The sequence below is a fragment of the Arachis hypogaea genome, chromosome 10 (assembly GCF_003086295.3).
Source record: "Arachis hypogaea cultivar Tifrunner chromosome 10, arahy.Tifrunner.gnm2.J5K5, whole genome shotgun sequence".
Classification (NCBI taxonomy): Eukaryota; Viridiplantae; Streptophyta; class Magnoliopsida; order Fabales; family Fabaceae; genus Arachis; species Arachis hypogaea.
Window position 1 is genome coordinate 111,662,811 of NC_092045.1, and position 12,740 is coordinate 111,675,550.

General features: G+C 36.5%; 1 protein-coding gene across 1 annotated transcript; it reads right to left on the bottom strand.

Annotated features, from left to right (window-relative positions):
* Positions 1 to 8,934: 8,934 nt before the first annotated feature.
* Positions 8,935 to 10,351, bottom strand: LOC112717974 (uncharacterized). Its single transcript, XM_025769890.1, has 2 exons — positions 9,882 to 10,351; positions 8,935 to 9,754 (listed from the first exon to the last, which is right to left on the bottom strand). Exons 1-2 carry the CDS (start codon positions 10,349 to 10,351, stop codon positions 8,935 to 8,937), a joined length of 1,290 nt encoding a protein of 429 aa, XP_025625675.1.
* Between the last annotated feature and the right edge of the window lie 2,389 nt (positions 10,352 to 12,740).

Here is a 12,740-nt window from a genome sequence, read left to right on the forward strand (position 1 = left end):
ATTTCTCCGCAGCATCTAGAAAGGAGATCCTAATAGACTCCCAAGATAAAAGAAATAGTTATCTATCAGAAAAGTTAGAACTACTCCAACAAATGTGGTTAGCAGCTCTATGATAAATACACTGGAGTCCTCAGGTATAACTCACATTCTAATATACTAAAAACCTGCTTAAAACCCTTGCTAACTTAAGCATTGGAGTCTCTTGCAGGTACCACCCCCCACCTCCTCACGAGGAATTTGGATAGGCGGCACCTTAACACCAAAGAAGTTGGACGCTACCATACTAAGGGATTTGGACCTCATGTTCAGGCCCAAATAAACGTTTCAGGTAACCCTCTTGTTAGAGATTTTTCATACAGAACAATCAAATGGTGTCTTTCCAATGCAACATTAAAGCGACACCATTTGGGAGAACACAATACAAAAGGGTAACAGCCACAGTCACAGTAATGCAGAAAGGAAAATCTTTTCATGATCTTTTATTATTAAACGTTCTTAAATGTTTCAAGAATCAAACTCGCAAGAAAGTTAGAATGTAAAAAGAGGCCTTTTCTTAACAAAAAGGAAAAACAGCGATAACAGTAAAGGTAAAAGCTCAATAGAACAATAAAGCAAATCCTAGGCAATCAGAAATGAGAGTTCGAGAGAAAGAGAAAACGAAAACCAACATCGAAAAAAGAGTGTGAAAAAGGAAGAGCACGTCTAAAACAGCAGAAAACACGGACGATCTCCTTCACGCCGAAGAATGCAAAAATCTTCAAAGACCAAGATAAAAAAAATCTTGGAAGAAACAGAAGCAATCGAAATGACACAGAAAAGTTCTTTGTGAAGAAAAACAAAAGCAATCTTCTTAGAAACAACAACAAGGAGAAGAAGAGCCAAAAAGTCCCCCTTATAAGAGACAATAAACCAAAAACAGCTCTTATACTCCTCTTTAAACGTGCGTGCATTCTAAATAGCAACTACCGCGCAACGTTCGCCCCTCATGAAAAGCACCATTAACGTTTAAAATTTCAAACACGTCGGGTAGACCGAAGTGCTAAAGCCCAACGTCCACAACAGAAGCCGTGAAATGCTTGACCCTGACTCATAAAAGGATCTAGATTCAAGTAGAGACACTGTTCATACCATAACCCAACAAATAAAAGCCAGGCCCAATAAGACAAAAGGCCCACTAATAAAGTGGCCTTTTACGGTAAAGCCCGACCTCTTAAAGAGGTCGGACATCAACAAAAAAGACTAGCTCTACTTGACCTAACGAGTAACTGGCTCCAAATATTTCTCCGCTATCTCTAGAAGGGAGATCTTAATAGACTCCCAAGATAAAAGGAATAGTTATCAATCAGAAAAGATAGAACTACTCCAACAAAGGTGGTTAGCAACTCTATTATAAATACACTGGAGTCCCCATGTATAACTCACGTTCTAATGTACTAAAAACCTGTTTAAAGCCCTTGATAACTTAAACATTGGAGTCTCTTGCAAGTACCATCCCCCACCTCCTCACGAGGAATTCGGACAGGCGACATCTCGACACCAAAGAAGTCAGACGCTGCTATACTAAGGGATCTAGACCTCACATTTAGGACCAAATCAACGTTCCAGGTAATTCTTGGAACAAGAACATTGTGTGAGAAGAGTGGTGGAGGATTAGTACTCCCAACAGATAAAACATTACGTAAAAATAGTGGTGGAAGGTCATTACTTTTAACAGATGGAACATTGTATGAAAACGAGAGTGGAGGGCCATTGTTTCCAACAAAAATAAAAAATACTTTTCATAGAGTCGTGAATAAAAATAACACAATGATCTCTTTTATTTTAAAGTTATTTTTTTAAATAAAAATGATAAAAATAATTTTTGAGAAGGATATAAGTCTTATTTTTTAATTTTTTTAAAAATTCTAAATTAAATTTTGAAAAATTAAAAATATTTTTTAAAAATAATACCAAACATCTAATGTAATTTTTTATAATTAAAAAAAATTACTACTTCCTAAACAGACTCATATTACAATTAAAAGTTAAAACTCTTCAATAGAGCTATTATTATTGTCACCTTCGGCAATAATGTTTGCAGACTATAATACATAGACCATATATACTTCATTTGTTCTCCCCAACATGTTTAAACCAACTAATAAAATAATAATAGTTTTGATGTTAGTATTTTAATAGATACTGTTTTATTTAATAAGTATGTGAAAAAATAATAAATATGAAATTAGTTAAGATAATAAATATTTTATATTTTTACAAAAAGATTGTTTAATTTTTAAAATAATAAAAAATATTTTTTTGAATATATATGATAACAAAATTAAAAAAAAGTTATTTATAAAATATTTGTCAATTTTCATTATATACAATAAATATACAGCAGATAAGAATATATTTTCTTTTGGTAATTATAGAAAAGGATAGATAATAGATAAATATTGCATGCTTTTTTTCATGAAATGTTTACATAATCTAACCCTAATAATATATCTCTAATAAACTAATTGGGCCATATAGTCTTTTTGTATGGGCCTTAACCTTAATTATGCATTAGGGCGTTCCTTTATGGACATCATTTTGGAGTGTGAAAAATCTGTCACCCACAAGAAGTTCAACTTCTTACCATTTTCGACCAACCAAAAAGTCCATTTTAGCTTTTAAGATTGGGATTAGTTATGCCCAAAAAAAAATCTGATTGGCCGATTGGGGTATTCACAATTATAATTTTTTTTTTGTCGATTTTATTAATTAAAGATGGAGTTCCGTCTCCCATACACTTTTTTTTTTTAGGTCAGGGGACAATTCCTAATCCTAAATACTTCGGTAGATTGGACAATTCCTAATCCTAGATACACAATACACCTATACACTTTAACTTGATATAAATAACACTCTTGTTTAGTCCAGATTGTATTCCTAGTTAATCTTTTTACTTTTCAGTAGACATATTCCAAGTTTATTTCTTTTTCGGTACTTTATTTTTTAAAACTTTTTCGAGGAGTTTGGGCTTTATTTGTTATTGTTGTTTTAGGCATTGTGGCGTAACTTTAAGTTACTTAGGTATTTAGGTTTTGTTGGGCTTCGGCCAATGTGTTTGTATATTCAGACATTTCAGACCCAATATGAAATAAAAGTGAAAAGAGTCCTCCACTCCTGTTAGAGAGTCAATGCTTTATTTATAACCATCCGGGTACTAAAATTACCAAAGATTGAACTCTTGATCTTTCGCATCTAAAACTCTAAAACTATGTCATGATACCACTCATCCTAAACGCTTACACTGATAGAAAAAGATAATACTAATGGTTATATCTCTAATACTCCCTAAATTGTATGCATTGTACAAATATTCTATTGACTCCTCGTACTTTTCCATTAAGTCCCCGTGTTTGGAGTTGCAACTTGGGCGGGTGAGTTTGGAGAGTCCATTTTTCTCGAGAGGTCGGGTTTTGTAGGGCTAAGTCCATGACCCAAAAAAAATGGACTTTATGTTGCTGTCCAAAAATATTTTGCCTTGATGGTAAATTATTGAATTACGCTTTTGCTCATTCAAAATTTTACCACCTTTTATCTACATTCTCACTTAAGCTCAGTTTGAATAAACAGTTTAATTAAACTAATTTTGATAAAATAGTTTAAATAATAAATAGTTATATTAAAAGTAGCTTATAAATAAGTTATTTTGTGTTTAAATTTTTAGTTGTAAAAGTGTATTTTATAGAAATGTGATAAAAAATAATAGTATTATAAGAGAATTTATTTTTTTAACTTCTCTATAAGCTCCTAAATAGCTTTTTAGAAAGCTGCAATTTGGTTTTGAAAATTACAACAGACATTAATACTACTACTTTTCATAAGTCAAAAACTCAAAAAAAATTACTTTTAAAACTTCTCAAACAGGCACTTAATATCCAAATATTAGTCGAGGCACGTTATAATCTTAGTTATATTTTTTGGACTTAAAAATATAAGAACTTAATAATCTTAAGTTTTGAAACAAGGTTTAATAAGGAAATTGATCTTCTCAATTTTTTTTAACAATTAAAGGAGTAAAGTGTGATCTCCTATAATTAATTTTATAAGTGGAATAAAAAATAAATATGAAAAAAAAAATAATAAAAGATTAAAAATCATACTTTACATTCTCAATTTTTTTTTAACAATTGAGAGTATTTATTTCCCAATTTAATAATGTTGGCTTCAATGGCATTCCCGAACACAATGATCGTTGGGTATGTGGAACTTTGAGAGGGCCTTTAAATATGTCCGCAAACTGGTAAAATAGTTGTAAAATTACTCCAACATTCAACTCAATAATTACTTAAAAGTTAAAATATTTAGTAAAATTATATGAGCGATTATAATGTATTTGTAATAACTCAGATTCCCTTTATATATATTCCTGAAATAATCGATATACCGTAATTAATCTTTGTCCTATTAGATCCAAGAGAGCCATTCAGATTTGTTGGTAACGAGTAGAACATGTGTTTTTTGTTTCTTGCATAAAATTAATAAAAACTTATCCGACGTATTATAATACTCTGCATAAAATATAAAAGAAAAATTAATTTAAATTAATTTAATAATTAATTTATTAATCTATTTAAATAAATAATAACAGTTTAAATTTTATTTTATGTATATAATAATTTATTGATATAATAAATTTTTAAATAAAATTTTGATCCAACCACAAATTTGTAGGCCAAAGATATTGTGAACAAAATGTCGCTTTTTAATTTTGATATTGAAGAGTAGTTGGTGTTAGGCGTGGATATGGGGTGACTGGATGCTTAACATGGGTGTGGTGTCAGGAAGAAGGCCATAACAGGAATCGGACCCAGTGATTCCCCCTCCCACGAATCGGACCCAGCGTTTGGAGGAATCGGATCCTCCGATTGGTCGTGGACGAAACGCACCGTCCGATTGCGCCCCCCTTCCACGTGTCGAACAGCAGCTTCTCCCCAGGACGGTGCCCCAGCAGCCAGTATACCCCTTTTCCCCACTCTCTCACTCCGAAACATCATTTTCAAGCCTCAAACCCCATTTCTTCCTCTCTGTGTTCATCCTCTTTCTCTCTTTTTCTTCAAGAACGTTGCATGCAATAAAATATGTAGAAATGGCCAAAAAATACAAAGTTAGAGATGTTGATCGTCCTGAACTTCACATTGTAAAATATCTGTCTCATCCTGATTATGTAAGTTAAATTTTTTAATTTTTTGCAAATTTCTGAATTTTAATTAAATTTTGTAGGAAATTTTTTGTGTTTTATGGTTAAATGTTGAAGTTAGGTAGATAGATATATAAATGTTGTTTGTTACAGATTTTGTAAAAATTTTTATGGAGTAGTATTAGAAATTTTAATTAATTAATAAAATCTGATGATTAATTTAAAAATTATAATATTAGCAATTATGATAATTTGTTATTATTATGTTTAGATGTTGTTAGTTAGTTGAAGAATATGTTAGAATTTTTTTTTGTAATAGAATTAGAAAATATAATTAGTTAATTAACTTTTGTGATTAATGTTTCTTTGAATTATATCAGTTACAAATAACTTGTTGGGTTATTTAAATATAGATATATAAGATATAGATCTACTAAAGCTGCCTAAGAATAATAATACTACTGTTCAGATATAATAAAAAAATAAATGTTAAATATTATTGTATATACGTTAATTATTATTAAACAGAAGAAGCAAGATAAATTAGTTGTAATAATTAAGTAATTAAGTAATGAGTATTTAAATTGTATAGTGAAATAGTATAGTTGTTGTGAAGTTGCATTAGAAAATATATTTTTAGTGATTATGATAATTTTTTGTTATTATGTTTAGATATTGTTAGTTAATTGGAGAATATGTTAAAAAATTTTTTGTAACACGGTTAGAAATTTTAATTAATGAATAAATTTTGATGATTAATTTTAGAAATTATGATTGTAAATTTTTTGTTATTATGTATAGATGTTGTTAGTTAGTTGGAGGAAATGTAAGATATTTTTTTCTGAATAGATTTAGAAATTATAATTAGTAACTTAACTTTTATGATTAATGGTATAAATTATAAGTTTAGGAATTATGACACATTTTTGTTGGAAATTATATATTTAGGATTTATTATAATTTTTTGTTGGAGAATATGTTAGAAATTTTTTTGTGATACGATTAGATATTGTAATTAACTAATTAACTTTTATGATTAATTTTGGAAATTATAATTCTGATTTTGTAATAGATTTAGAAATTAGAATTACTTAATTTACTTTTGTTATTAATTTAAGAATTTATAAGCTGGAACTGCATCATTCATGATTTGACTAGTAATATGTTATGTTTTTGCAGAGTTTACGGATGATGACATGTGACCACCCACTGCCTCCTGATCGGTACCATCCGAGTGTAGAGGATCATTTATGGGTTACTGAGTTTTATCATGCCTCTCAGATTGGAGTAGTTCAATGTCAGAAAGCATTGATAAATGCTCTAATGGAGAGGTGGCGGCCGGAAACACACACCTTTCATCTTCCGATTGGTGAGTGCACAGTGACGCTGGAGGATGTGGCCGTTATTTTGGGCCTCCCAACGAACGGCCTTCCGGTGACAGGGATGACCTTGAGCAGCTTCGAAGCCTTGGAGGGTGAGTGTTTCCATCAGTTTGGGGTTGCACCGAGAAAGGCCGACTGCAGAGGGAGCGGCATAAAATTGACCTGGCTTAGGAATCTGAAAGAACGTATACAATTGACTGATGAAAATAGTATGCAGAGGTACGTCAAGTGCCACATTATGTTGTTATTGGGTACTATCTTACTTGGAGACAAGTCAGGGGCATCTGTGCACTGGAAGTTTCTGCCTTTGCTCTGGGATTTTCATAGTATCAGTCATTTTAGTTGGGGATCGGCATGTTTGGCGCACCTATACAGGTCCTTATGCCGGGCATCTCGTTTTGATTGTAAAGAAATCGATGGTCCGTTAACACTTCTGCTAGCTTGGTTTTGGATCCGCCTACCCTATCTTGCGCCCCCTACTAGGAAACCCCGCAGTTTTCCGCTTGCAAACAGGTAACATTGTCAACTTACTTGGTATGTTCATAATTCTATTTAAGATGTGCTAGTGACATAAATAATTTCAGGTGGCGTAACTGGGAGCGTGGTGACAATCGGTATAGATATCTTAGCCTCGCCTACTTTAGAAAGGCATTAGATGAGGTTCAGGAAGGACAGGTGTGTTTTTATTAGAAAAGTATTTGTCTCGAACTGAGATTGACTATTATTTGGCTTGTTATCATGTGTGTCTTATGCTGTGTGCAGTTCGTGTGGGTTGCTTATGGTGTGGACCGCATTGATCCAGGCATAATCCCAGAAGACATCCTCATGCACGCAGTAGTGTGGAGCGCTATGGTTCCATTAATTTCATTCGAATCTATTGAGTGGCATGCAACAGATAGAATTAGAAGACAATTTGGTTTTGTTCAGGGAGTTCCACATGAAGAATGGAATCCGGGAAGGGCACACGGAGAAACACTGGCTGATCCTAAGAATCTTGACTGGGCCACAGCCCCGTCCCATTCATGTTGGATTATGCACTGGACAAACAGGTATAATAACGTTCTGACTGAGTATCTGGAACCTTCACAGCATCCGTTGGATGTTTACATGCACTGGTATCGTACACAATATGGCAACCATTTGAACTTGTCAAATGTTGTGGTTCAAGAGAACGATGAAGGTGAACAAGTTATGGATGATGAGGGTAATCCAGTTATGAATGATGAGGGTAGCCCAGTAATGGAGGATGAGGGTAGCCCAGTTATTGATGTAGCCAATGAAGAACCGGGGGCACAGTCACAACCACATCCACCTCCAGCTCCAGCTCCTCAGGAACAACCGCAGGCCTCGGTACCATATGTTGTTCGGACACAATTTACCCCGTCATACCCAATAGATCAACAATACTGGAGTACCCCACAGTGGGATGCAGGAGAGGGTGCTTCTTTTAGCCAGTTGCTTGGGTTCATGGCTGCGGATGCAGGCCAGTCACAATTTGGCCATCAACCTGAATTTATGCCCGGTATGTATTCTTTGGACGCGAGGATTCCATGCCACACTGCCTCAGTTGCTTCTGGAGGTTTGGTTTCTGGAGATTCCAGTAGAAGTGACGGCAGTTGGGGGATACTTAATAGCCGGAACCTACGGCGTGTATCAATGGGTCAGATTGAAGAAAATGCCGGGGCAGGTGAGCATGAAACGGATAAGTATCTCATGGAAGAACCGGATGATGAGGATCAAGACGAGAGCGACGATGAGGAGATGGACGAGGATGAAGAATCCCGCAACAATGCCCCTGATGATGGGGATGATGCAGGTCCGACTTGAAATCACTGTCCATTTATTATATTGCATTCATTTCAGGACTTGTGTCTTTATGATTATGTTATGAACTTGTTGGTTTTTTTTTTGCTTGTTTATCCCGTGTTCGCATCATTTTGGATAGTCTGTTTCATTAAATTATGTACAGGTGAGACAGGTAAACATTACAATCTCAGGGTGGACCCGCCACGTCGTAGCGCTAACCGATACACCTCGTCCATGTTCAAGAAGGCCAAGAAGAAATGCAAGAACTTCGTCGAAGACATAAAATGGGCACTGAGAAAGTAGTTGTGTGGGTCACATAAGTATTGTGTATGTATGTTGGAAACTTGTAATTTGAACTTAATATTGTGTTTGTATGTTGAAACCCTTTAAATGTGAACTTCATATCGTCGATTATGCTACAACTTTTTGGTTGGATAAAGTACGTAATCTCAGGTGTCATGAAGAAGTTTCATGAAAGTACAATGTTCCGATAAGGTGGTTAGCACAAACAGATAAACATAAACAAGCAAATGCCATAAAGTACTATAATGAAACATGAAAGGCATAAATCTACTATCCTGGGTTGCTGGGACCTACACCAGCTGACCGACGGCATCTACTTCGGCTGTGTCCCTCGGCTACACATTGCCTACAACGCCTAGGAGCACGTAATATTCGTGTGTCCATTTCGTTCAAGAAACGTGTCATCCTCGGGCGACCTTTCGTCACCCGTCTCAGGTTCGGATTCGGGACAAATCGAGGTCCGCTGTACACAGGCCACGTTGTGGGATTCCCCAGTGGCCGAAACCTAGCTCGGTAAACCCTCCGAACTTGGTCCATCTTGTAAACTTCGTGGACATACACTCGCCAATCCAGTCGCTGATTCGCACAACATGCAAAAACATGTCGACAGGGAATCCGATCCACCTGGAACTCACCACAATCACATCGTTGTTGACGGAGGTCGACGGCATACTCAGTTCCACCCGGCATCTCACGAACCTCGAAGACCTCATTCATCCTGTCGAAGCAATTAACCTGGATATTTGATGATGCAAGTTGATTTGCATTCAATTTCGACGTGACAACCTCAGAAAAAACATGTCCAGCTGTTATCCGCGACTCCGCCTCGGCTCTTTTTCTAGTGAACAACTCGTTAAGCCTGTAGAATGTGGCTTTGACAAGTGCAGTTATAGGAAGATTGCGTGCACCCTTCAACACTGAGTTGATGCATTCCACTAGGTTTGTCGTCATGTGACCCCAGCGGTATCCACCGTCATACGCCAACGCGTACTGTTCGCGTGGGATTCGGTTAAGCCAGTTCGTATAAGCCTCGCCCCGTTCACGTAAACGCTGGTAGCGCACTTCGTACTCGCGCACCGTCCTCGAATAACTTGCACAACAATCAAAGCCACACAACAGAAGAATTCATGAGAAACACTGCTTGAAGGTAACTCGGTTAATAACGAAATTCGAATTATTAAAATTTACCTATATTGACCACAAGTTTTTGCAGGTACGATGCCTTGAACTTTCTCAAAAAGTTCGACTCTATATGCCTGATGCAAAACATGTGGAATGCTCTCGGGGGCGACCAAGCTCCGTTGCTCCGGGCCACAGCTGCATTGATGGATTCGTGCCTGTCAGAAATTAGTCCCACACCATCCCGAGTCACAACATGTTGTCGCAGGTTACTAAGGAAAAAGTGCCATGCATCAGAAATCTCCCCCTCCACAATTGCAAACGCAATAGAGACGATATTATTGTTACCATCCTGTGAAACTGCGACCAACAAACAACCCTTATACTTTCCGTACAAGTGAGTCCCATCGACCTGGACAACTGGCTTGCAGTGTCTAAACGCTCTAATGCAGGGGTAATAACTCCAAAAGAATCTGTGCAATACCCGGATATCAGTTACTTCCTCATCACCTTGATATGCAGACATAGTCTCAAAATGGACGATTGCTGATGGCTCCTTGTTACACATGGCCTCAAACTATATAGGCAAAGCTTCATATGATGCTTCCCAACCTCCAAATATTTTTTCCACTGCTATTTGCTTCGCCAACCATGCTTTCCGATAGCTGATGGTGTAATTGAACTTCGACTGCACTTCCGCAATAACTGATTTCACCTTTATCGACGGGTCAGCCTCAACCAACGACTTTATTGCTTCTGCAATTGTGTTCGAATCCAACTTCGAATGATCCTGAGAAATAGTGGCTCTAGTACAAGTGTGAGAACCGTTGTACCTCCTTATAACCCAACAATACTTTCTGCTGATTAGGCTAACCCTGATAAGCCAATCACACCCTGATCCATACTGTGTACACTTCGCATAGAAGGTCAACGGCTCCGACTCATACACACGGTAGTCTACGCCTCTTCGGATGGTATAATCTTTCACCGCCATCATAACAGCTTCCTTAGAACTGAATTCCATTCCGATTGCAAATTCACCATCTGCGACCATAGGAATTTCTACCATAACGACAGCCAAATCAAAATAATTTAACACAAATACATTTAATAACTGAAATTAAGACTACGTCAATGCTCCCTATATCCACATCAATATAAATATTATTCCTATCATGTTGTCATCCCACTTTTAACATCATACAAACATAAACACATAAAAAAGTTTGGACGAATGCACACAAATTAATATTCACGTGACTTATCTTCTTATTTACATCTATCAACATAGATTATTTCCCAAAGTCTAATACTTTCTATATTTATATGTTAATACGTACTGACAGTCATATATTCCGGAAACTCCGGCGCATGCATGGCTTCCAAGTCCAGAACCCGCATGAAGGACGGCTCCTCAAACGGATCTTCGTTTGCGAGTGCATTTGCAACGTCTCCCACATTTGGAGCCACCACCCCGTCACCTTGATCTTCTTCTCCGTCTGGAGCAACAGCTTCGTAATTGCTTTCAAACTCTTCCTCACTGTCATTATCGTATTCTTCCCCTTCAATATTTCGGTCCGCTTCAGATTGTTCGAATTCGACGTACAACTCTATCACCGATATCTGACCGCGAGTTTCAAAATACATTGAAAACATCTCCTGCATACTCGCTTCGTCGGTTACATACTTGGTTTGATACTGCACGAAACCACCAAATACCGGTATGGGATATCTGTATACCATACATGATATTTTTTTTGATATCTGAAAACCTATCTTCTCACAAATCACACCTTTTAGTTCCTCAAATGAGATTGTGAACGAAATAACAATATCTAACGGCTTCTCGCAACTAAATCTCACTCCTTCAGATGTTTGTAACAGAATCTGACCAAAATAATATACTCTAAGTTCAACTCTATCATCCATTTTTCATACTCTCATACATAAATATCGACTATACTCTCATTTACTCTTGGAGTTCAAATAAAATAACAGAGACGCAAGGAGAAGTAGAAAGAAGAAGACGCAGAACAACGAAGATGAATCAGATCTGAGGAGTGCATCCGAGTTTCCAAAACAAGAAAACGGACCCAACGAGTCCATAAAAAAAAAACCAAAAACCACTACACGTACCCTGCGATTCCACTTTCATACACAGAATAAAAAATTATTAACTTTGGTCCCTTAAGGAATCGGACCCTACGACTTCGGTCCAAAAAAATATTTTTTGCTTATCGGATGGTCCGATTACTACACAACTTCAATTTTTTTTCCCGCACAACGCAATCGGACGGTCCGACTCCCCCTACCATGGCTCAGAAAAAGCTGCCCCACACCATTGTCTAACACCAACATATACCATATCCAAGCACAACTCACCCTCCCCTCCAATATTGAAAAAACTGAGCCACAAAATGTACATTTACGGTGTTTTTATATTTTTAATATTTTCTTCTGTTATAAGACAATAAATTTTTCGTGTTACTTAATTTCACTTTTCACCAAATTGTGGCAGTACTTAGGGCCCGTTTGGAAAACTCGATAAGTAGCTTTTTTTAACTTTTGACTTATAAAAAGTGGTAGTATTAATGTCTGGTGCAATTCCAGAACCCGCATGAAGGATGGCTCCTCAAACGGATCTTCGTTTGCGAGTGCATTTGCAACGTCTCCCACATTTGGAGCCACCACTGACCACCCCGTCACCTTGATCTTCTTCTCCGTCTGGAGCAACAGCTTCGTAATTGCTTTCAAACTCTTCCTCACTGTCATTATCGTATTCTTCCGCTTCAATATTTCGGTCCGCTTCAGATTGTTCGAATATCTAACGGCTTATCGCAACTAAATCTCACTCCTTCAGATGTTTGTAACAGAATCTGACCAAAATAATATACTCTAAGTGCAACTCTATCATCCATTTTTCATACTCTCATACATAAATATCGACTATACTCTCA

Coding starts and splice junctions, on each gene's coding strand:
- LOC112717974 (XM_025769890.1), bottom strand. CDS start 10,351: ATGTGTAACAAGGAGCCATCAGCAATCGTCCATTTTGAGACTATGTCT. Junction 9,755..9,881: donor TTGAGAAAGTTCAAGGCATC/GTACCTGCAAAA, acceptor TTGTTGTGCAAG/TTATTCGAGGACGGTGCGCG.